The sequence below is a fragment of the Dipodomys merriami genome, unplaced genomic scaffold, assembly GCF_024711535.1.
Source record: "Dipodomys merriami isolate MVZ:Mamm:240054 unplaced genomic scaffold, mDipMer1.0.p SCAF_7, whole genome shotgun sequence".
Classification (NCBI taxonomy): domain Eukaryota; kingdom Metazoa; phylum Chordata; class Mammalia; order Rodentia; family Heteromyidae; genus Dipodomys; species Dipodomys merriami.
The window spans coordinates 58525578-58552068 of NW_027206290.1; the positions used below are offsets into that span (position 1 = coordinate 58525578).

Below are 26491 nucleotides of genomic sequence, written 5' to 3' on the forward strand. Positions count from 1 at the left end.
TGGCTCTTATCCTTGCTCTTGTTGATGTGATATATTATATTAATTGATTTATGTATATTGAACCAGCTTTGTATCCCTGAAATAAATCCTGTTTGATCACAGTGTATGATTTTTTGGATGAATTGTTGAAGTCAATTCACCAAAATTTTGTTGAGAAGTTTTGCGTCGATGTTCATCAAAGAAATGGGTCTATAGTTCTCTTTCTTTGATGAGTCCTTGCCTGGTTTGGGGATGAGGGTTATGATGGCTTCATAGAAAGAGTTCAGTAGTGAACTTTCTCTTTCAATTTCAGTGAAGAGTTGGAGGAGTATTGGTGTGATTTCTGCTTCAAAGGCCTTGTAGAATTCCGCTGTAAATCCATCCAGTCCTGGGCTTTTCTTAGATTGGGAGGTCTCTTATTGCTGTTTCTATTTCAGTGCTTGATATGGGCTTGTTAAGTTGGTTTTCCTCCTCTTGGTTTAGTTTTGGCATGTCAATATTTGCTAGGAAATCTTCCATTTCTTTCAGGTTCTCAAACTTTTAGCATAAAGGTTTGAGAAGAATTCCCTTATAATGTTCTGAATCTTGGTTGTTTCTATGGTGATGTTTCCATTCTCATCTCTGAGTTTATTTATTTGGGCATGTTCTCATCTTTTTCTGGTAAGATTTGCTAAGGGTCTGTCAATTTTGTTAATCTTTTCAAAGAACCAATTCTGTTTTGTTGATTCTTTCTATGTTTTTTATTGTAATTTGTTTAATTCTGATTTAATTTTCATTATTTCTTTCCATCTACTGGATTGGGGTTTAGCTTACTGCTCTTTTTCAAGGAGGTTCATGTCTCATTAAATTATTGGTTTCAGATCTCTCCAATTTGTTGAATACATCAGTCTTTGTGAATGAAGGAGAGAACAGAGATAATGTCAAATAGGAAAATGCTGCATCATATACATCATTGTAAACCATTTTAAGGACTCTGGCTTTAAGTACTGTACCCCTACCAGGTCTGTACAGAATGGATTACAAGATAGAAAGCATTTGAAGTAGAGGCCACTGTTACAAAGGTATTTTCCAGGGAAAAGGACCTAAAAACTTATTTATTGATCATTCATTCACATTAGTTCAGAGCTTATATCAGAGACACTATAAGATATTGATACGGTGACAGGCAAATCTCCTTAGCCATAAAGCCTGATTCTGTGGGATGGTAAGCAACATGAACATCCCACGGTTCAAAATCTTCTAAACGCCCCCCCCCCAAACCACAGAAATTAAAATTACAAATACAAAAAAATCTTGGTATTGCAGATGAAAACTGTTCCTCAAAAACTCAATTATATAAACAGGCCTTGGGCTGATTTTCTTGTCATTCAAGATTTCTTCTTGAGAGAATAGTGGACATTTTTCTGTCAGAAATCATTTAAATATCCAAGGAATTAAGAATAAACAACATATTTGGGTTTATTCCACCAATCATAATTAGTCACAGAACACATATTATAAGTAATAATTTCAAACACAACCATTTGTGAATAGATTAATTTAGCAGTCATAAAAGAAGCAAAGGGCAGACTGAAATGGCCAACTTTGTCTAAAACCTAGTGGATACCATTTTCCAAACAAATTGCTGATGCATAAAGATATTATCCCTTGAGGCTGGATGACTGGCTCTAGTACCCCTATAATGATAAGCCCGCAATCTCTGAGGACAGATAGAAACTAGTCTCTGCTGTCAAACTGTCACAGAATTATTAAATATGGAGAGGAAAATGACCCAAACAGTATGTAATGAGCTCCTTTTTCGTTCACTCACCACACAAGCACATCTGTGGATTGTTAATGACTCTGAAATGGATGAACCAAATTGATGAGAAAGAAACCATCTCTCAGGGATAAGACAACGGGAAGCAAACACACACAGTTTATAAAACATGATTTAAAATATGAGGGATTTATAATGTTTTGTGAAATACTATATACAGTGGCATACAAATGTAATTATTGCTCATTTTCATATTCCTTTCCTCTATGCTTTCAGCACCCATCCTTAATCTTTCTATTTATACAGGATGTTCATGCAAGCCACTCCTTAGCACAAACTTATGCCATTAGTATGGGAACTTGTTAAGCATAGCTATTGGCTTGTTGACCTTTCATTTAGCGTGTGGTTTTGTGTAAGTCCTCAATAGCTAAAATATGATGAATGACATTCAGAAGAAATGGAACAACTTACTCCATGTGATGTCAAACTGCAGCAAGCATATTAAGAGGATTATATTGCCAACCATACACTTTAGCTATCACTTTTTTTAAAAACCCTTTTTACTGTAAGGGTGATATACAGAGGAGTTACAGTTACATAAGTCAGGTATTGAGTACATTTCTTTTGGAACAGTGTCTTCTCTCTCTCTCTCTCTCTCTCTCTCTCTCTCTCTCTCTCTCTCTCTCTCTCTCTCTCTCTCTCTCTCTCTCTCTCTCTCTCTCTCTCTCATTTTGTCCCCATTTTCCCCTACTTGAACTATCCACCCTTTCAAGTTGTATAGTTCATTTCCAACATTGTGCCTTTTGAGCATATCTAGAGATTTCTGAGCTAACCTGACTTCTGAAAGCACAGAATTGGAGAAATTTGACTTGTGTTTTATTTATTTATTTTTAATTTTATTTTATTTTATTTGAGAACATACTGTACAGAGGGGTTACAATTACATGGGCAGGATAATGCGTACATTTCTTACCAAGCATTGCAGCCTCCTCCTTTGTTTACACTTCACATCCCTTCCCAGCCTCCCCCCTCCCCCCCATCCCAATCCTATTTGACTTGTATTTTAATACAAAGGATGAAGTAACATCAATAGGAAACCCAGCTTATTATTTGGTATTAAAGACACAGCCTGGAAATTAACAATAATACGTTCATTCTCACGACAAACAACAGATTGGTATTTGTAAACATGGAGCTACATAATCCTGAGGAAATCACTTTTAATAATTAGATCCTGAGCTGTGTGGGCCAAAGGAAGAATAGCACTAAACACCATTTTACACACAGGGCTTTATCTGATATAAATATGTACACTAAGTAGTACTAAAGGGTCACATGACCTTTTTCCACATGGTTAAAAACACTAAGAAAAAATAGTAATTAAGGGGAAAACTACATTGAAACTAGTTGATATATTTTTTTTACCAGCAATCCATGGTCAACAATATAGAATCTTTACAAAAAATGCTACTTTTATATATTACTCTTTACTAAAACCTAAGTTTAAACATACTTTAAAAGTGACCTTTTAACTATAACATATGTCTTCACACTTACTCATATAAAATTTATTCTTACACACAACCTGTTTGTAAAGAATTCACATGGTATCCTACAAATTGTGTTATAATATTTTTAGTCTTTTCCCCAAGAAAAACAAAAGTAGCTTCACTTTTGCATAAAATTTTGCTCACAGATCTGGAGAGTATAGTAAGACACAGGTAAATGAAATAGAAATCCAGCATCTCAATTTCCAGTGCAAGGCACACTTGATTAGCAGACAGAAGCCTTCCTGGCTGCTTCTAAGGCCCGGAAGATTATGTAATTTAAAAAGCCACACCTTCAATCAGTTTCTCTCTTAAGTGTTTTTGTTCTATATCTCCCCACCCCAGTTACCTAAAAACTAAGCAACAAGGTCAATCCAATCCAATGCCTCTTTCTATTCAAATAAAATGGAAATGTTGACCATTTCACATTTAAAGAGCAAATACTTTCTCATACTGACAACCACATTCCATTGGCTTTTCCTGAAAGCAAAGTGTGACAGATGCCTTGGCTGTAATTGCCAATCAGCCTTTACACAGCACCTGAAATGCACAATATATCACTTTGATCTCCTTTACTCTAAACACATCCACAGTCAAGATACCTGAATAAAGACTAAGAAATTGGCATCATTTCCAGAAGCTGTAGCTGGTAGCACTTAAATACTGTAATATATATTTTGCTCATATTTTCATTTCCCTGTTTCAGAGATGCTCTGCTAAAACCCTGAAAAAAATCCACCTGTAAACATATAAATGTCTCTACATATATAATCTGAACAGAAACAATACCACCACCGCTAGATCCTTCTCCAATTATGAACCTGAAGATGAAAACAAGGTAAGAATTCTCAAAAAAGTTGTACTCACATTTTGCAGGAAGGTCATAGCCACATGTGATTTTTGCATGTCCTGTATCACAGCCATTCAGGGTCCGGCACTCGGCTAGCAAGCAGGGGCCAGCGGCTCTGTGAATACAGCCATCCACTAGGAGAGAATGGGGGAAAAAATTAGCCTATAATTGCCCTCTTGGAAATAAATATAAAACTTAAAATGAAAGAAAAAGAATTCAATTTTTTCTCATAAAAATACTGTCTTGTCTACATTTTTGTTTTTTTCCGTGTGCGTGTGTGTGTGTGTGTGTGTGTGTGTGTGTGTGTGTGTTTGGTTTTTGGTTTATATGATGAGCAGAAGCAGACAAGCAATGGAAGTACTGTGATAGTAAATGTTACAGCTACTCTCAGAGAGGCAAGTAGATGATAGGTAACATTTTCTAATTCTATTTGTATAACTACAGCTATGATTCAATAACACCTTATCATTCAATGTCACTGAGCACAAAGACTTGAGAAGAAATATTAACATCTTGTTGTTCCAAAACTGTGAATTGTTATCTCCAATACACCACATTTTAGAAGGTCAGGGAAAAAAAAAACTTTGGAACATTTGTGCTCACCTCACAAGTTAGTCACTGAAAGTAATGCTACCCAAATGAGATTCAAACTCTACAGAACTTCTCTCCACAGAAGCACAATGCAAACAGGAAGGCGTTTCCATGAGGATTCTGTGTGCCAGCAGAGGCACCAGACAAGATTAGGTCTTAATAAATGGTCCAAAGTTCCCTCCCTCCCTCACTTGCCACACACCAAAACAGAACTGCTGCAGCTGTTCTTACTCTAAAAAAGTAGTTTTCTGCCTGTGTCAGCCTCAGGTGTCCACAGTTATACATTCAGCGATCATAGCGAGATTGCAATACATCTATCACTTGAAATTATAGCTTTATGTGATTCAAAGGTGAGAGCATAGGAAGACTAAAAGAGCTGATGTTCATACGCTAGGAAATTGAGAATTTGGGTGTTTATTATTGAACAGGACCTAGGAACAGAAAGCAAATACAGGTATGAAAAACAAAGGAAAGAGACAGAAAGGAGGAGTTAAGAGTAACCTAGAATGTAGGTGCAACCGTGTTATCCTAGTTACTCGGGAGATGGAAATGTGGAGAACTGTGGGTAGAGGGCAGCTTTGACAGAAAAACCTGCAAGATTTCATCTCCAAAATAACCAGTAGAAAAACTAGGCTGGACACAGGACTCAAAGGAGAGAGCACTAAGTCAAATGGGCTAAGATGAGCAAGTTTGAGGCTCTGAGTCCTGGCCAACAAGAGAGAGAGAAAAAGAGAGAGAATAATCTAAAATGTGAAAACGGACTAAACATTAACGATCTAAAGAACTCCTTTCCTCTCTATAGTCTATAACACAAAGCAAATAACCATTGGTCTCAATTATTATCACTAATATTGTAGAAAGAAGCTGTATGTGTCAGCCAGACATTGGTAGTGCAGGAAGTCTCACGTTCCAGAGTTGGCTTCTGTTGCCACTGACTAGCATCAGGTGTTACTTTTCTCTGAACAAGCCTTCCAGGGAAAACAAGGTCACTTTAGATCGTATAGACCTAAGTTGAAATCTATGTTCTACGTACTTTTCCAGCCATACGATGGTCTAACCTCCAGTATCCTCATAAACCAGTGTCAATAAAGGAACCCCTCATCTCAGTGTCTATGGACTTTGGATATGTTTGTGAATAAAAGGCATTCAGCAGACGCTTAATGCAATGTTATTAATGATAATTATCCTACACAACACAATCAAAGTTCTGTTTAAGTTTTTTAAATTATATTTTTACCATCATTAAGTAGTTGTACAAATCCATATGTAAGTACAATGCATCTTGATCAATATCACCATATTCATCATCTTTTGGGTTTTGTGTGTGTGTGTGTGTGTGTGTGTGTGTGTGTGTGTGCGCGCGCGCGCACGCGCTGGCCTTAGGGCTTGAATGTTAGGCCTGGGCACCTTAGCTTTTTTTTTTTTTTTTTTTTTTTTTTTTTTTTTTTTGCTCAAGGCTGGCACTCATTTTAGCCACAGCTCTATTTCCAACTTTGTGCTTGTTAATTGGAGATAAGAGTCTCACAGACTTTCCTGCATAGTTTGTCTTCAAACTATGATCCCACAGATCTAAGACTCCTGAGTAGGATTACAGGTATAAGCAACCAGAGCCTGATGCTGTGTAAGTTTTAAAACAATATTTTTCCTTATGATAAGATGAGAAATATGGAGCAGCAACAATATGAGAACTACCATTGAAATCAATTATCCAGAGAAAGCTAATATTCTGATAGTCATTCATTGTTTATGCACATGTACATTCAAAATATTTTTTCCCTTTTAATTTTATTAGTATGTATGAAAGATCTATATATATGAAAGCTGAATCGGAGGGAGTTCTGGAAGGAAAAGCTGGGAGAAAATGAAAGAAGAGGTAACACTGTTCAAAGAGAAATATATGTATTACCTGACTTATGTACTGTACTCCCACTGTACATCACCTTCATAAGTAAATAAATAGAAAGCTGAAGTAATCTATAATCATGAAAATGTGAAGATTCTCAGATGTTCATCAACGAGGAGCTTGTTAAGTAAATAAAAGCCAATCTGTGCCATCGACCACATTTGCAGCTCTTACAAAGATTAAGCAAAACAGTCTTAACCATGAAAAAAGTTCTAGGCAAAAGTGCCAGGTTTAGAAGAACATGTATATAATAGTCACAGTTTTATTAATAGCCATATACAAAAACTTGTGCCTGTCTTCACGTACTTATGTATATTCTAGAAAGATGTATATGGGATTATGGGATTGGAAATAGGCAGAGACTATTAGGGAAAAATATGTCCTAATTTCTCTATTTAATTTTTTCTCAAGAGACTTGAGAGAAGTGTGTTAAAGTGAATTTTTTCTTGGCAAAGAGGTCATTAGTTGGTTTCAAAGGAAAAATTGAAATAGCATTTGCTAACGTATTTAATCCTATGCTGTCAAATATTGTCTGCATTATTTAGTTGCAGATGATGCAGTTTGTAGATACCCAATTATTAATATTTTCACAGTTACATCAGTATTCCTGACTACCAGAGGACATTGGAACTAGAACTATTTAATAATGATGATAGTATAAATGTATTGAATGAGTCTTGGAGCCAAGGAAACCCTGCAAAGTGAATACTAATTTTTATTATAGCCATTTTATGAGCATTTGAAAAAGAGTAGTAACTTTCCCATACTCACAAAAAGTGGAAATAACACTCAAATCCCAAGATTTGTCTGGAACAGCAAAAATACATTAAACCCTTATTTTAATCACCTTCAGTTCTCAAAGTAGGCAGTCTTACCTGAATTCTTATAAGTGACATTAAACCACTATCACATTTTAAAATTTCCATTAATTCTATTTATGATTTCAAATGTAATCAGATGCACAGACATTAAGCCTGCAGTTTTAAAGTATTTTAACAAATGTGTACAACCACCTCAGCAGGATGCCAAAATGATATGAAACATTTCCACCAATGCCCAAAATTTTCTTTTGTTCCTTCCATCTAAATTCCCTTTTTAACCACCCAGAGAGGCCCTTATTTTGATTTCAATAAACTTAGCTAACTTTTAGCTATGCTATAGCTTCAAACTTCACATTGAGGTTTTGATGTTTTTCACTTATCATAGTTTTGAAATTAATTGGCGCTGCATATATTAGAACTTTATTTCTTTTTTATACTTGAGTAATATTCCATTGTTGAATATACCACAATATCTCTATTTAATCATCTGCCAGTGGATATAGGATTAGTTACAGTTCTAGTTATTATGAATAAACATAGATACTGTATATGTCCTTTTCTGATTCTAGGTTTTCATTTTCTTGGAAAAAGTCCTATGAACCAATTTGTTATTCTTAATATGGTTTGAGTGTGAAATGTCTTCCACAGGATCCTATGTTGAACTGTTCCTGACTGAGGTATTTCACACACTTATCTTGAAATCCTAGGAAGTGGGGCATAGTAAGAGAAAGCAGGTCACAGGTGGGTGGGGGGATGCTTTTGAAGATTATGACTCTCATCTCGTTTTTCTGATCTTTTCCTTTTACTACTTCTTCTCCCTATGTCACAGTGGTCCACCTCACCCTAGAAGCATGGAGCCAAGTAGCCCTGGAATGAATCCTCTGAAATGAAATCTTCCTCTTTTAAGCTGTTTATATCAGGTACTTGTTCACTAACACATGCAACATTTTATTGAATAATGAATAAATAATTTTTCAAGTGATTATACCTACCCACATCAGTGTATGATAATTCAAATTGTGGCATTCCCTAGCGTTTGTCAGCTTTTTTAAATTTTAGCAATTCTAATGGCTATAAAGGAATACTCAATTTAAATTTCTCTGATGACTAATGATGGTGAAATAGCTTGCCAACTGCTTATTGGCCATTAATCTATTTCTTCTTGGATATGCCTGTATATGTCTTTTGCTAATTTTATTGTCCTTTTATTACTAAATTGTGTTAAATCTGCCAATAATTTCATCCCCTTTTTTATTTCTAATTTCATGTTCTTTGCAGTTCTTGAAATTTCTGTTTAGTATTTCTCTTACTATTTTTATAGCTCTTCTGAAATATCCTATCTCCTAACTCCATTCTTGTATTTTATCATGTGAATCCTTAACAGATTTCACATCTGTCAGTCAGTCAGTCAGTCAGTCAGTCAGTCAGTCTGTCTGTCTGTCTGTCTATTTATTGTGCTAGTCCTGGGCCTTGAACTCAGGGGCTGGTGTTCTTGCTTGGTTTTGTCCCTCATGTCTGGTGCTATACCACTTGAGGTATATCTTTACTTCTGGCTTTTTGCTGATTAATTCGAGACAAGAGTTTCGTGGCTGGTTTCCATTTGTGGTCCTCAGATCTCAGTCTTGTGAGTAGTTAGGCTTATAGGCATGAGCTACCAGGACCTGGCTGTTTCACATGGTGGCTGTCAAATCTAATGTTCAGGCCAGCTGTGGGTCTGTATATGTTGACTCATTTTTCGTTTGATTCTGCACTACATTTTCTTGTTTCTTTAGATGTGTAGTAATGGTTGATGACAAACTTTAAGCTGTTAGTAATATATCACAAACTTTAGATTTTATTGTCCTCTTCCACACAGGGTTAACTTTGTTATAGCACTCAAGAAAATTATTCTCAAGCAGTTTGGGGACCTGGTTAATGTGGGTCTATTTTAGCTTTTCTCTTATTCCTAGGAGAAAAAATTCTCTTAGCCCTAGGATGTATAGTTTATTCTTAAAGCATGATTCTTCAGGAGATTCAATGGAAAACCCACTGTGTTATCAAAACCCCTCCAACTTGGGTTCAGAAACTGCTAAAACTCCATGTTTTATGGACCTGCAGCATGAAGCTGACATAACTCTCTTCTCAGCTTTCTACCTTCAATTTTTGTCCTGGTCTTTTGAAGTCTTTCCCTGAACAGGCATAGTTTAAGAGCCAGCTAAAGATTGAACAAGCATTGCTTGTAAAATTGGGGGATCCTCTATCTAACACTCTCCTTTCTGAGGACCCTTGACAATTTCTATTAAGCATTTGCCATATGCAGTAAGGACTCAAAGTCAAAGCCAAGAGATATCTTAAATGTAGTTCTCATCCAGTGTTCTTTCCTTTTTTTAAAGGTTAAGTCACTTTCAGTTTCATCCTGTTTTGGGTCATCCCCTAGTATAAATAAATAATTTATGTTGTTTCTATTTTGCCAGAATTTATCATCATTAGAAGGAACATTATTTTGATACAAGCTACCCTGTCACCATCAGAAGCTTCCTGCATGATTGGGATGACAGGTTTGCACCACCATGTCCAGTTCCTCTTAGTTGGATGAAATGAAGTCTTGAAAATATTTTTCCCAGGCTGGCTTCAAACTATAATCCTCTCCATCTCACCTTCCTGAGTAGTTGATATTCCAATTATGCTAGCACAGTAGGAATACAGAAGCTGTATGGAAAGGGCCTCCTTTGTACAACTACTTAAATGTAGTTTAAAAATGATTTAAAAAGATTAAAAAAGAAAACATGAACAAAATAAAAATTCACATCACTTACAACATCAGAAAAACATCATTGACAACAACTTTTTCAGGAAAAATGTTAATGTTTATATTCTCATAAAATTAAAGTTTATAATACTTAGAAATTGATTTATATTAAAAATTGACTTATACTTAAAGTAAAACTCCCTAAGTATACAAAGTCTGTCTCTTCCCTTAGTCCATCCCCTTTCTTGGAGAGAAGAGGAATTCAATTTTTCTTTCATATGTCCCTGGATATCTTAATAACCTACCTTTTCTGTGATTCTATGTACTCAATACAGCAGAATTAAGTTCAATTTCATTTGAAAAGGAAAGTAGTATAGCTTAAAAAAACACAACAGAACAAGAACACAACAACAAAAAAAGGAAACAATTCCAGGAAGTAGGCCACTCAAATCCAAATCAGAAATTGAAAAATAACGTTAAGTATTCAGCCACAGTGCTGTAGTCACAATTCTGGTGATAGAATTCTATACTAGAGACTTTATAATTCTCACACACTGAAACTTTTCCCACTTCTCTCAGGCTTGGTGCAGTCTGATAGAAATCTTTTTAGGCTTCACTAAGGATAAGGTTTAAAAGCCAGCAGTATGAAGGTTGGAAAGAGGAAAGGATACAACACAATAGCATTTTTCTACCTCCCCTGAAGAGTGGTGGGGAGGAGAAACCAAAAGTCCACATCAGGCTGACAGTGTACTTAAGCCTATTCACTACAAAAGAAAGAGAGAAAGAGAGAAAGAGAAGGGAAGGAAGGAAGGAAGGAAGGAAGGAAAGAAGGAAGGAAGGAAGGAAGGAAGGAAGGAAGGAAGGAAGGAAGGAAGGAAGGAAGGAAGGAAGGAAGGAAGGAAGGAAGGAAGGAAGGAAGGGAGGGAGAAAGGAAGGAAGGAAAAGGAGGGAAGGAGGGAGGGAGGGAAGGAGGGAGGGAGGGAGGGAAGAAACTCTCAAGAATGAGTCTAAAAGAGAAAGAAAAGTTGAGTAACATATTCCAGAGAACAACAGGACTGTAATATCAAAGAAATGAGACTACTTGGCCCTATATGGAAATATAGTAATTACATACTGAAAATAATAAATAGGTACTGAGTTATTCAAAATGGCTGTTGCTAGAATGCAAAATGTCACCAAAGGAGATTTAGATTTCTTCCTAAGCATGAAGTTAGACAGCATTTCCCAGCTACCTATCGAGTTTGAGGGATCATGGATTGAGTCCTACTTAAATAGTATGAACAAAAGTGATTCAACTACTTTTATGTCCAGTCTCTAAAATGTCTGCCACCTAGTCCTTCAACACATGAACCACTGTTGTGTACAGGCTGCATGCAGAGGTTCTAGTACAGGAAGTCAGCATCCCAGGAGACAGAGGAGCAGCTGGATGGAAGATGCCTGGGGCCCTAAATGACCATTTAGGAAAGAACTCACTCTACCTCCACATCACATGTGAATTGTGAACAAAACTTAGTTAAATCTGCATTATGGAAAGCCACTGAGATTATGGGAAGTTTCTGAAAGCAGTTTGCTTTGATGAATTCATTGAATTCAGGTGTAAATGACAAATGGTAATTTTCATTCCATTGACTCATTGCTATTTCATAAACTTTAATGCAACAAATTCAGTGTTTTTCTTTTACCAGAATGAACATGTTAACTTAACTAAGTTCCTTCCCCTAGGTTTAAATCAAGTCCTTCGTCATGACAGAATCTTAAGACTCTATGTACATCCTTCTCTAGCTTCTCCTACTCATTCAAATAGTTGTGTTGGAAAGGAGGTTAAGTGATAATGGCTGAAGACTTACTAGAAAATGTCTATGGTGTGGCCAGCTAGTCCTAGAGGTTCCTCTGTGGACTGTTCTTTGTCAGAGTTAAGGGGAGTCTAGGCATATGGCTTCTAAACACCAGGTTAAGATGATGTGTCTTTCATTTCCCATCCTGACAATGTGGTCTGGTTCTCACAGGTAGATAGTTAAGTAGGGTAAGGGCCTGATATCCTTACATTGGTCCTCAGTCATCTGAGAAGGCTAAATTCAAAGGACTTCAGAGAATCTTAGGTTTCTTTAGACTCTAGATTGAAGAACTACACTGTCTGAGAGTGGAGTAGAAAGTTTTAATTGTCCTTGGAGGAAGAATTGGTTTTCTTTTTTTTTTTTCAATATTACCTTGGAGCCCAGAGTTTAAGAATGTTAGTTTTATTTTTTAATATTTTTTATTGTAAAGGTACTGTACAGAGGGTTTACAGTTACATGAACAAGACAATGAGTCCATTTCCTATTGAGCATTGTTACCTCCTCCTTTGTTTTTCCCGTACCATCCCTTCCCTCCCCATCTCCCCAACTACTCCCCGCTCCTCACCCCTCAGCAAAGTTGTGAAGTTCATTTTCAAATGCTGTGTTGTACATCTCATTGTTATTTTTAATGTACTTTAAATGTACTATGTGATTTTTTTGGTTGTTTTTTGTTTCTTGGTATGTTCTTCCCCCAGGGTACAACCCCTGTGGTCACTGTATTTGATTCTGGTATCCTGCATCTTATATATACATTTTTCTAATGTGGGGAAGGGAAGGGAAGTAACCAAATGCTGAAATAAGGATACAGGATGACCCATTGTAACAATGAGAATGTTATTATAAAAGTTTTCTTCCTCTTTTTAAATAGATAGGGTAAAGACAAAAAAAGTGCGGGTGGGGAGGGGGAGAGAACATAAATCTCAGGTTTGTGTTTGCTTTGGCAGCACACATACTAAAAATTGGAAATCTCAGGTTTAAAAAAAACATGAACATATTTATATTCCTCACAAATTCCAGCCTGCCTCTCTATATTCCTCGGGTAGAGTTCCTCTGTTATATAAGCAAATGAGTAAGCTGAATCTAAATATGTTTTATTAAATACTACAAGTACCATTTAGTGAAATCAAGTTATTTTAGAAATTGTCTCTGTGAGGTCTCTTCCTTATCCTACAAAGACATTTGAAGTTCTTGATTTGCACACAGGCATTTAATTGTCTTTGGTAAATAAAAGTCAATAACCTAATGTAAAAGCAGACAAACAAATCACATTATCTTCAAAAGAACAAGAAGCTTCTCTTATTGAATATACTGTTTAGAAGCCCATGAGGATATGCAAGGTTCTCCTGAAAGCATATCAACATAAATTTATTAAAACAATACCTTGCACAAAGTATGCTGCAAGCACTTATGAGGGAATCCAGTAATAATAGCAATAGTAATGGTAACTTCACACCTTTTGAGGATCTACTGTTTGTGTACTTTCTGGTAGCTCACAAGGGCTGTCTCACTGCTGTGCCTCAATCTTCTCATCTGGGAAATGGAGATCCCTACAAGACTTCCATGTAAAAGTATAGGATTTTTGTGAGTGAACTGATAGAAGCTTTGAATAATGCCTGATATATAACAAGTATGCATTGACTATTGGATATACTATTATATTCATTCATCTTAAAAACTGTAGCAGTAGGAACTATCAAGATCTCTACTTAACAACATGAAAGAAGTAAAAGTTAGTAAATATAATGTAGGAACTGGGAATAGAACATACACTGCGCTGATCTCAAAGTCTATAATATTCTTTTTTATTTTTGCTTTTATTTGGGGGGAACACTAGGTTTAAGCAAGGAATTTCACGCATAGAAGACAGAGAATCTACCACCAACCCATATCCCTAGCACATTTTTTTTACTAGTTATTTTTGAGATGGTGTCTAGTTTCTTGCCTGAGATGAGTCTAGACTTTGTATCTACCTATTTTAGAATCAATGGGATTGCAAGTGTATGTCACCATACCCAGCTTCTTTCTGTTGAATTGGTGTCTCATGAACTTTTCTGTTCAGGCTGGACTAGAACCACAGACCTCCTGATCTCAGCCTCTCATACAGCTGGGTGACAGGCATGTGCCACCATGCCCAGATGTTGACTGAGAAATAGATCTTGTATGTTTGCCTGGTGTGGCCTCAAAACACCATTCTCCCTTTCTCAGCCTACTAAGTAGTTGAGAATGCAACTCTAGACCACTGGCATCCAACTAAATCTACATTCTCAGTCTTACTTTTTCATACTCTACTTCATGCAAAAATTGCATAAAACATGGTTTCATCAAGATCTTAGAAACCAAATTAATAAGACAGATAGTCTGAGGTCATGCTTTTACTGAAATTAAAAGTAATTTTCAACTAGTCACTGATGGCTCATACCTATAATTCTAGCTACTCAGGAAGGTGAGATTTGAAGACTGAGATTCAAAGCAATATGAAATAGGAAAGTCTGTAAGACCCCATCTCCAATTAAGCAAAAAGCCAGAGTTAACCCAATTAACTCCAATTAACCCAAAAGCCAGAAAAGGAGTTGTGGCTCAAGCGATAAAGCACTAGACTTGAGCAAAAAGCTAATGGGGTGTGAGACCCTTGGTTCAAACCCCAGTAGTAGCAAACAAAAAGAAAGCAATCTGCAAAGTACAGAATACACATCTTCTGAGAGGTCAACAAGCCTTTTGTGAGATGGTTTGAGGCTTTATCCTCCCTCTATGACTAGTAGACGAAACTTGTATATGGATATATGCATTGTCTAAGGCCATTCACCTGATAAGTGAATTCAGTTTTTATGGCTCTGAAAGTATAGTCAAGGCAGATTCTGAGGTTCCCTGCTGGAGATGCACCTGGGGAGACTGGGAGAGGTATAGTTTCAAGATCAGCACCAAATCTATGAGATCAGCTTCTTCCAGCATTAGGACCTGAGTATCTGCATATAATAATCTTTGCAAGTAATGTAGATATACTACCAGGTGAGAACCTTGACGAGCACTCCTCCACATTATCTTGACTTCTTGACAAATCTCTTGAGAATGATGGGAAGTTGGCCTTATGATCAGGGCTTTGAACATCCACTGGACAATAAAACCAAGAGACTGATGATTATAAAATAGAAAAACCTCTTTAATTTTAATTGGAGCCATTAGAGCCATCTCCTCATATTCCTTCGCAAGTCCTAACCAAAAGATAGACAGCATGTGTCCTTAACAATTTGAACTGATAACAGGTGATTATAACTGGAACTAGAACTCAATTCCAATGTGAAGTAGGATTTTGATTAAGCAGTGATTCAAACAAGGTGATACACACAAATCATGAAGTCCCTTAGTTCTAGGGGCTTCTTTGGGGCAAGATGTCCAAAGTAAGAACACATCTCACACACACACACACACATATACACACGCACGCACGCACTTATATACATATATATGATAGAAAATACATTTAAATTTCTATTCAAAAATGGTATGTTATTTTAATGTATAAATTAATAGTGTTATTTGGATCAAATTGGAAACCTGCAAAAGTATACATATACAAAGTGGACCATCACAAATTATATGCTGTGATAGATGTACGATCCAAAAACAATTTGAGTTACTAGACTTGGGTGCTGAAGGGTTCTGTAATCAAGCTACCAGTCTCTCTCTTTTAGAGTTTCTACATCTATACAGTGGGTATAATGTTAGTATCTATTTTATGGGATTCTTAAGAGAATGGAGAGAGATCATGTTCTCTTGTGCAGTACTTATTTAATGCCTGGATAAGAGCTCAGAGAATCTTAATGTGGTTGATCTTTGTAAACATTGAAGCAAGTATGTCCTTCTTTGTATCCAGACTCTTGGCAATGGGGATCTGCAGCAAATCCCCTTAAGACATGGACTCTTTTTTCCCACTCCTGGAATCTAGGCTGATCTTCTAACTTGCTGTGGCCAAGAATATAAGACAACAATGATTTATTGCTAGTTCCAGGCCTAAGCCTCAAGAGGCCTTTCACACCTCTGTTTACCCTCTTGGAACCCTGATCAGCTCCCAGCTGAACAAGCCCAGGCCAGTCTGCTGATGGATGGGAGACCATGTGGAAGAGAGATAAGCTACTCCAGCTGGGACCATCCCAGTCCAGGCATCATTCAGCTTTCCTGGCAACTGACCAGACATAGGAGTGAGCTCAGTTAAGAGGAAAATAACTATCTATCCTATGATGAACTCAGAGAATAAATAGTTTGTTGTTTTAAGCCAATAACTGTTGTCTTATACAGATAAACACTGGCAATGGTCCTCCTTCTCTTCATCATCATCATTATCGAAAAAGAAACAAAGCAATGATCTACCTCAAGTGAAGACACACAGAAATAAGTTTAAATCCCATCCTGAAGTCTTGGGGGGAAGAAAAATAATACAGCTGAAGTAATCAGGTGAAAAGTTGATTCCATTAGAGGTCACCTAGAGCCTGCATGAAAGATTTATGTGTGAGGTACTGAATAGCATCAGTGTTCCCTTCAGGGAGGAGGAGAAATGTCTGTGAGAAAATACAATACAATGACAAGATCCACATCTTTGAAGCTTCACAGATGTGAGGAATTTGGTTTAACTGTTTAAGACTGACTTGGGCTGACTAAAGAAAAAAATTCTATGAATATCCCATTCCTGCTGGTCAATTTGAAGAAAAAATTTGGGCTCTGATCCCAGGAGAATGTGATAAATGTTATATAGTAAACATTTACACATTTCTTAGCTCAAGAACCTGGAGAAGTTTTTAGTTAGGGATCACACATCTCACGTTTTTTAATCTCACATCCAAATACTCAGGGACTATCCTCAAAAGCCAGGAGATGCCTCTTTCTCTTAGAATCTAAAGCCTAACTAACATACAGATCCACAAGAAAGAGAGATTTAAGCTTTTTTTATTAGACTATAATTCCCAATAGAATAAAAAATAATATTTCTCAGAAACATTTATAACCCTTAAAGTTCCTTGGAAAAATATGAAGCATTGAACTTGACCTCATTGCTAGAATTGAGGGTGGAGAAATCAAGCTCATTCTTTTCCTGAGAATATGTTAGTGATATTTAGCTAATGCTAACTGCATGGTACATATATTATCTTAAGCCCTAGCCCATGCGTACCTTTCAGATATCTACACTCTTCCTTTAAAAAAGCAAATTCCTCAACTGGGATCTAACTGTGGCTGTAGTAGAAAAACAGCTGCCTAACAAACAAGAAGCACTGAGTTCAATCTCTAGTACTTCCTTAAATAAAATCCTTCATTACCATGTAAGTATAATTCCTCTGTACAGCACCAGAATGGACAAAACCTTCAATAGGTCATTGGAAGGGCCAAGACACTAATGACCACATCTCTAAAAAAGAAATGGCAGCTGAAAGAAAACAAACCAAAAAGCCCTAGAATGTGTCACTTGCACAGTCATGTGGTCTCACCTTGCTAAGACCTCATCAGCTCTCACCAAAAAGGGATAATGAAGAGTCAATCGGCCATCTGAGATGACAGGAATTTCCAGGAAAATGGTATTAGTTGGTGAAATGACAACGTAAGATCCCATTAAATTGAAGACATTCATGGTATTGTGCAAAGATCCCTCAAAAACTTGGTGATACAGCTTTAGTTATTATTTTGCAATGGAAAATTTACCTGATATGGAAATATTCACGATTTTTACCCAATGGCATCATCTATCTTCCATCTAAACAGAGATCCATTCTCAAGAAGATATGAAATGGCAAGTCTTAACTCTATATAGTCCTTGATTGAGTAATTCTTCAACATAATCTTCAAGCCTGGTATAATAGAGTCTAAGCAATAATGGAAAATTTAACCTTAAATAAAGAAGAAATAATGACTGCCTTCCTCCAAGTAGTCATAATAGAGTTACTTCTAGTGTGTAGCTCCTTTGGGTTAAGGGCACAGATTGTGCCCCTGTTTCTGTGAAAGTATTCTTAATAGAGAGCAGGTCAAGTGGAAATACAGAGGGAGGGAGACCTTTCTCTTTTAAAGATCTAAGAAATGAACCAACTTAATACTTCCTCTTCTGCTAGAAGCTTCTCAGTGGCTGGGGACACAAGTTCAGAACTAGAGATGATGTAGGTCAACATTACCAGGTGCCTTCAAGACAACCTCATTTGTTTTATCAGAGAATGAAATCTATGGAGAAAGGTAATCTTTCCTCAAGGAATTTAGCTTTTAAACTTCAATCATGTTATATAATCACTTCTCCTCATTTTCTTCCTACAGAGAAGTAAAAATGTCATTTTATGGCTCCTACGCTCACTGGCCCTAGGAAATACCAATGGTTATAGGTGACATGATGAAGGATTTAAATTTTTTCAGGAAAGAAAAAAGATCTATCAAAGTCTTATTTGGATGTCTAATAGAAAACAATAAAAACCTGCCTTTGTGTAGGTATTTGCAAATATGTAAAATCTTGACAGACACACAGGAGAAACTGTTCTAGTAAGCCTTTAGCTATCCATTCTGCATTCCCTAGTTTAAAAATGACTAATGGAAAGTTTATCTCTAACTCTTTAGAGAGAACCATAGGCAATCCTTTCCTCTAAAGTCCTCATATGAAGATGACATTTATTGTCCGAATTCAGACATAAATTTCTCTCTAGCTATTATTTACTTTTAAGAGGAGCTTTAAGGGATAATCTTATGTGAAGAAAAATAATTTAAAGCAGAATATATTCTGATCATTGGGATAAGCAATATAATTATTGTTTTAGACATTTTTCTGATTAAATAAAAGTTGAGCTTCCCTTACTAAAGAGTAATATTTTGTGAAAAGTTACTTATTTCATATATCTCATAACTTGATTCAATATTTTATTTTTGTTTTTTTTTTTTGGGGGGGGTCCGGTCATGGGGCCTGAACTCTGGGCCTGGGTGCTGTCCCTCAGCTCTTCAGCTCAAGGCTAGCATTCTACCACTTGAGCCACAGCACCACTTCCAGCTTTTTTCTTTTTGCTTATGTGGTGCTGAGGAATCGAACCCAGGGCCTCGAGCATGCAAGGCAAGTGCTCTACCACTGAGCCACCTTCCCAGCCCCTGATTCAGTATTTTATAGGCAAATCTATATCCAGGTGGGATTTATAATAGTTTATAATCCTGATGAAAACATTTTTGCTAACAAAAATAAAAAAATTTCAATTTTCAGGGCTGAGATTGTGGCTTAGTCGTACAGTGCTTGCCTAGCATACATACATGAAGCCCTGGGTTCCATTCTTTAGTACCATATACACAGAAAAAGCCAGAAATGGCACTGGCTCAAGTGATAGAGTGCTAGCCTTGAGCAAAAGAAGCTCAGGGACAGTGTCCAGGCCCTAAGTTCAAGCCTAGGACTGGCAGAAAAAAAAATCAATTTTCAAAGAATTGTATTATTTAAAAAAAAAAACTCACAGAACAGAAAAAACACGATACATCAAATTATATTTTAGCATTAAAAAATTAGATCCATCCAAACTGATACAAGAACATTGATTCATGTCATATTCACATGTGATCCTTGTGTACTTGCATTTCTATAAATTCGCTTAGAATATTTCCAAATAAATATGTTAAAATAGGTTTCTCCTTAAGAAAAAGAATTTGTGAATGTTTTCTTTAGGGAGAGAAAGCATCAATTTGCTGAGTGGGCTGTATAGGAGAGTCCTGGTACTCATCAAACCTGCAGTGGACATTCAGTCCTCTGTTAGCTGGGTGACAGTGGAGCCCCCATCTCCCTGCTCCCAAAGGCCCCTTTCTCCTATAATGTTGCTGCCAGAGGAAAATATAATTCCAGAAATAAGTGGGGCACCACATTCAGTTTGCCTTCCCTTTTTCCAATCGAGGACCAGTCACCTGGATTTGTGGACTCTTCTAGACAAAAATGTCCCTTCTAAACCTGATTGTTTCCTGGGACTCTGGGGATTCTTCCTCAGAATTAAGGCTAATTAGAGTTTTCTTCTAGAGAAGGGTTTATTTAGTGAGATGTTTCAATTCACATATTTACCAATTAATATTTGAAAAACACAGGACTCAGGACACGTGGTGGTGACATGGGAGCGGGGAAAGAGGCCTTCTGCAGGGTGATAAAGAAAGTTTTGTTCATTCCTCGTGATAACATGAAGGATAAAGCACTACTCTGGGTAATCCTGCCTCTCATCAAAATGCCTATTCCCCCCCACCCCCAGTGGAACCATTGTGCGCTATCTTCAATGCTTGTGAGAGAAGTTAAAGCGAGCCATGTGCACCTTCCTTCACAAAGAAGCCCTATATTTAACACAGCACACCCATCCAACACCTCAAACAGTTTTGAAGAAAGCTGTGTTTATTATGTGGGCTTATGAAATAGAAAGTACAAACTTTTCTCATCCTGGAAAAATATGCAATGAAATTTACAGCCAAAATAGGGAAGCTGTGCATAATGTAACACTTGGCAAGAATTTTAATCAGGGGATTGGCAAATCTGGATGCTATACTTCAGTTCCTTTCAAGACGTGTCAGAGCTTCCTTAATTTGAATACCACACACCAGGTCTGGGGAGAACATTTAGGAGCCATTGTGCTGTCCCCAGGAGTGCTGAATGAGCAATGTAAGCTAACTGAGAGGGAACACTGGGGATGTGATAACACTTTCAACCTCCGGGAAAGAATGATGGAATGAGCTAGACACACTATTATTGTAGAGCAAAGCAGCACAGATTTACATGATGATAAGGCATTCCAGGCACACTGCTTTACAGTAAGCAGGTAAAGATCATTCCAGGTATCAGAGTGACTACATTGAGCACATTTCTGGATCTTGTCAGAAATTTGGGGGGCATGATTGTTGTTTTCCCAATTGGAAAAAAATAAATAAACAAAGTCTGCTTTCTCAATTGGAAAACAATTTTACTATCCAGTAGACTTCAATTCCTGAGCAGCCTGACAGCTATTCAAACAAGTGGAAAGTTGGGTCACATAATATGGACCCCAAACCGACCATCACAGAAGAAATTATAATGTGATGAAAAACTCTGGGGAACCTATTAAATCTCCCATCCCTGCCAGTATGAAACGAGAGTGTCTTTCCTTCACAGCTACACTGTTTGAGTCCACTAAAAAACACATTGTCCCTCAGCCATCTGGACAACACTTTAGTAATTAAAATCTCTTATATCTCATATGAAATCCCAAGAACAGACATATTAAGAAAGAAGATGTAATTTAAAAAAAGTGAAATGGCATACACATAAATCATACTGACTTAGCTACAACATTTTCATGGAATCTTTTTCTAAAGGAAAAAAAAAACATTTCAACTATTTATTTCTAAGTTTACCAGTGAAGCAAAGCCTAGAAATAGACATTGTTTAAACCAGTCTGCATTGATTCAGAATTATAGAAGGTAAGAAGGTAAAGGAGGGGCAGGGTAGGACAGGAATTCCACTGGAAGAGACATGGAATGTCCCCAAGTCCTTGTAAACTTTCTTACCAGAAATGTTTTCAGGAAATGAGAACTATGAGTGATCTTTTTTGAGAAACTACTGATTATTATACAATGCTATTTCTTTGCTAGATAATAGTTTTTTGTTGCTGTTGTTGTTGTTTTTAAGTTTTGTGCTGTTCCTGAAGCTTGAACTTAGTGCCTAGGCACTATTTCTAAGCATGTTTTTGCTCAAGGCTCTAGTCTTTCAACTAGATTTTTCTTTTTTTGTTGCTTAATGTGAGATAAAAGAGTCTCACAAACTTCCCTGTCTTGGCTGGCTTTCAACTACAATTTCAGGTCTCAGCCTCTGAGTAGCCAGGATTACAGGCATGAGCCACCTGCTTACCCAGTGATAATAAAGAATTCATATACGTATGAAAGGCGGGTTGTCCTTTGAAAGGTTTGTCCTTTTGTGACTTCTAGGACACCAAAATAGGTATGTGGATATAGTTTGGGACATCATTGCTTTATCAGTCAAGGCAAAGCATATTAAGTTTCCAACTTGCAAACTTTGAAGCAAAAACAAACGATCACAGGGCTGGGAAGGTGGCTCAGTGGTAGAGTGCTTTCCTTGCTTGCATGAGGCCCTGGGTTCAATTCCTCAGCACCACAGAAGGCAGAAACAGCGGGAAGTGGTGCTGTGTCTCAAGTGGTACAGCACTAGCCTTGAGCTGAACAGCTAAGGGACAGCACCCAGACCCAGAGTTCAGGCTCCAAGACAGACAAAAAAAAAAAAAAAAATCTCAGGATAATGGACCAAGTTCATGGCTTTTTAAACTTTGGCCTTGTAGAAAAGCATTCTAAGTCTTCAAAATGACATTTAAAGTGATATTCCTCCTTCAGACAAATAGTATAATGACAAAATTGATCGTTTCTGTTGAAAATGAATATGAAAACTGATAATTTAACAAAATCAGTTAATTACTAGGAAACTAAAGAGTATAGTGACTTTAAGTTCTTATGAGGTACATAAGACCTTACAATCCAGAAGGAATGTCAACCAAAGCATTTTCTATGATGTGGTACAATCCGGTCATCAGCCAATAGCTATGGCAGCAGACAAAATTCAAAGGATGGGCATACATAAGTTAACTATGCTAGGAAAGATGGCTTGAGGAAAAATACCAAACAAACTTAGGAGTGTGAAAATTATTCCAATTGAATTATGGAAGAATGGCTTGATACAATAAAAGGAAATTCCAGGTGGCTTAAGCAATATAAAATCAGCAGGGATATTGGTGTGGGAAGGGGTGGGGAGGATTGGGTGAGGGGGTGGGGGTGGGGATGGGAAAGGATGGGAAGGGGAAACAAAGGAGGAGGCTACAATGCTTGATAAGAAATGTACTCATTATCTTGCCCATGTAATTGTAACCCCTCTGTACAGTATTTTCACAATAAAAAAAATATATAAATATTTTTAAAAAGTCCTACAAAAAAAAATCAGCAGGGATAGTATCTGCAGGATTACTTTTACACCATTGCCAAAAAATGGAAAACCAAAAATAGAACTGATAGGAAAATTAAGAAATAAAAGGTAATTACTAATTTTACATTGTTATCCCTTTATTAAAGTAGATGTTAAAAACTAATTTATTAGATCAAGGCTTAGCATCTTTTAAAAGGTATTCCTAATCATTTTTTTTTTTTTTTGGAAGGGGGGGAGTTGTGAAGCTTGAACTCTGGGCCTGGTCCCTAAGCTTTTCAGATCAAGGTGAGAACTCTAGCACTTAAGCCACAGTGCCACTTCTGATTTATTGGCTTACTGGTTTATTAGAGATAAGAGACTCACAGACTTTCCTCCCAGGATGGCTTTGAACCACAATCCTCAGATCTTAGCCTACTGAGTAGCTAGGATTACAGGTGTGAGCCACCAGCACCCTGGCTTCCAAATTATTTTTATCTCATCTTTCTTAATTCAAAATGCAGTTTGAAAAACAACAACAACAAAGCCTGTTGATCTTAAAGGCCTACCTGGCAATTTCTCCTACCCCCACTACTAAGATCAGTAAGGTGTTTCTCAATAAGTTTTTCTTCTATTTCTTCTATGTTCTTTTTCTTTTCTTTTTTTGGGGGGGTTCTGGTCTTGGGGCCTGAACTCTGGGCCTGGGCGCTGTCCCTCAGCTCTTCAGCCAAGGCTAGTGCTCTACTACTTTAGCCACAGCACCACTTCCAGCTTTTTTCTTTTTGCTTATGTGATGCTGAGGAATCGAACCCAGGGCCTCATGCATGCAAGGCAAGCGCTCTACTACTGAGCCACCTTCCCAGCCCCTTCTTTAATGTTCTTTAACAAAGACTCTCTAGATATACCTACAGTTTATCAGATAACACTAATAACTGTGGGTAAAAAAATAACGAAGATATAAGCTTTAAGAAAATGGTATTAGTCACATGTAACAAGTAAGAAATATTATATAACTCTTTGCACTTAGAATATTTGCCAGTATTTCTGCATTGCATTGCAGTATACATCTAAGTAAAATCTTAGTGTTGTACACATGTAACTCCTCTGAGTCTATCATTCCTCTGGCTTTGGGCAGGGTTTATAAAAAGTGCACAGATTCCATAGTTAAATAGAATGGACATATTTCTTACCCATCCTAGTATTTCTGAAGTTCGGTAAATGGATTAGACTTTGTGTGACCCATTTTTTTTTAATTTTTAAAAGGCAAATAATTATTATATTTAAGGTAGGTTTGCAGTGTGGATCAAGAATAGTACTTAGGTACCTAGTAGATGTCCATTCAAGAATGGAAGCTATCACTACCATCATTTTCATTATTTTATCTACTATAACCATGGGTGCTAGAATGTGGGCATTGCTCTAGAGTAGAATTCAAGGGGATAAAACATGGCCTGAGTGCCATGTCAGGATGATGCATCTTGCAGACTACAATCTTGATGTAAATTTGGTCTACAGAACTAACATCCCAGTATCTACAAAAGTTCCATAGTAAACCTCCAAAAGGATTGTATGTTTAACCAAAGAGAGGAAGTGATGGTTATTATTCTCAACAAAGATGATTTTCACTTCCAAAGATACCATGTTCTTCACCCAGCCTTTGAAAAGAGTGGCCATGTGACATCATTGCACATTCTTTTCAGCCCACTCAAAGCATACAGGCACACTGAAATATGGGTCTTGTAAATATGTCTGAATGTCAGGATTTTGGCTGTAACAGCAAAACCAGGAAGGACTCCAGTTGTATATTTCTGTGTTCTTCCTGATGTATGAGCCAGAAACCTGGTATTTGGTACAAATGTAAGAAAACACAATGTTTTCTTTATTATCTATTGTGATTTTTTTTAATGAAGCCATCATTTAATGCTTACCCTTACAACTGGCAGGGAACATTGTAAAATTCAAAATCTATTATTGCCTGACAATGAAAAGAAGGGAATAATTTATTTAGGTATTTTTGTTACTGTAAAGGTGATGTATAGAAGGGTTACAATTACATAAATCAGGCAATGAGTATATTTCTTTTTTTGTCCCCTCTTCCCTTATTTTCTCCATTTTTCCTCTCCCAACCATGTCCCCTACAAGTTATAGATTTCACTTTCAACCTTGTCTAGTGAGTATGACTGCTGCACTTGTCCCACCATTTCTGTGTTCCCTCTTACCCTCCCCCAAACAGATAAACTTACATACCAAAGGTACAGCAAACAAAAACAGTGACAAAGGAAACAAAAACAAAAATAAAAGGAAAATAACAAGAAACCTCTTGTTTCCATTTCCATTTTGATAAACAACATTTTGTATGATCATATGCACATAACTATTGAGCCTTTGTGATCCTCTCCTAAGAATATCCTCTTTTGGTCTCAGTATGACCCAGCAATTCTACTCCTTAGTATTTATCCAATAAAACACAAGCAAGGTCACACTAAAGCTACCAGCACAACCATGCTCATTTCAACATTGTTTACCATAATCAAGATATGGAATCAACCCATATGCTCCTCAGCAGATGAATGGATCAAGAAAATGTGGTATATATACACAATGGAATTCTATTCATCCATCAGAAAGAATATTATACCATTCATGAGCAAATAGAAAGACTTGGATAAAATTATATTAAACAAAGTAAGCCAGACTCAAAGAAACATAGGTTGCATGATTTCACTCCTTTTCTGTAATTAGAAAATGCCTATAAAATCTATAAATAACACTGGAAGGTAAAGACAAAATATACTTGGATATGATAAATTATACAGGATTCTATATATTCACACAGCGAGGCAATAATTTATTAATTATCTTGAAATTATGTATTCTGAAACTAGAAATTCAGAAGGGTCATAACAAATAAGAAAATGAATCCACTGGTCAATAGATAGCCACCATTAATTTCTATCAGCTATCATAAAGTTGTGAGGAAGAAATAATTCTTCCAATGTTTGCTTTATTGTAAGGCAAAATTAACTTGTTTGCTCAGAATGTTAAATGACCAAGAGTTTGTACAAATTGTTTAATTAAAAAATCAAATTTCATGACATACAGAATCAAACCAAATGGCATCACATAATGACAGAGAAATATTGCACCAATTAACATATATGAACCTATAGGATCTTTGTACATAATTTAATTAATATTTTTTTCCTGCTAGCCGTGGGACTTGATTGTAGGGCCTGGATAGTGTCCTGAGGTTTTTTTGTTTTGTTTTGTTTTGTTTTTTATTGTGAAAATACTGTACAGAGGGGTTACAATTACATGGGCAAGATAATGAGTACATTTCTTACCAATCATTTTTGCCTCCTCCTTTGTTTCCCCTTCCCATCCCTTCCCATCTCCATCCCTCCCCTCACCAAAGTTGTAAAGTTCATTTTTTGATATAAAGCCTTGTACATCTCATTGTTGCAATGGGTCCACCTGTATCCCTATTTAAACAGTTTGTTTTTGCCCTTCCCCTCCACAAATTATACCAACATCAAATACAATGAAAGCAGGGGTTATACCGTGGGGGAGGGACATAC

General features: G+C 36.8%; 1 protein-coding gene across 4 annotated transcripts in view; it reads right to left on the bottom strand.

Annotated features, from left to right (window-relative positions):
- The window catches only part of Macrod2 (mono-ADP ribosylhydrolase 2), a 1801573-nt gene that overhangs the window by 1234319 nt on the left and 540763 nt on the right, over positions 1 to 26491 (bottom strand). For all 4 annotated transcript variants that reach the window (XM_070006718.1, XM_070006720.1, XM_070006719.1 and 1 more), the window contains exon 5: positions 4153 to 4269. In XM_070006718.1, the coding sequence (XP_069862819.1) occupies positions 4153 to 4269 (117 nt within the window). The remainder of the gene's footprint in view (positions 1 to 4152; positions 4270 to 26491) is intronic.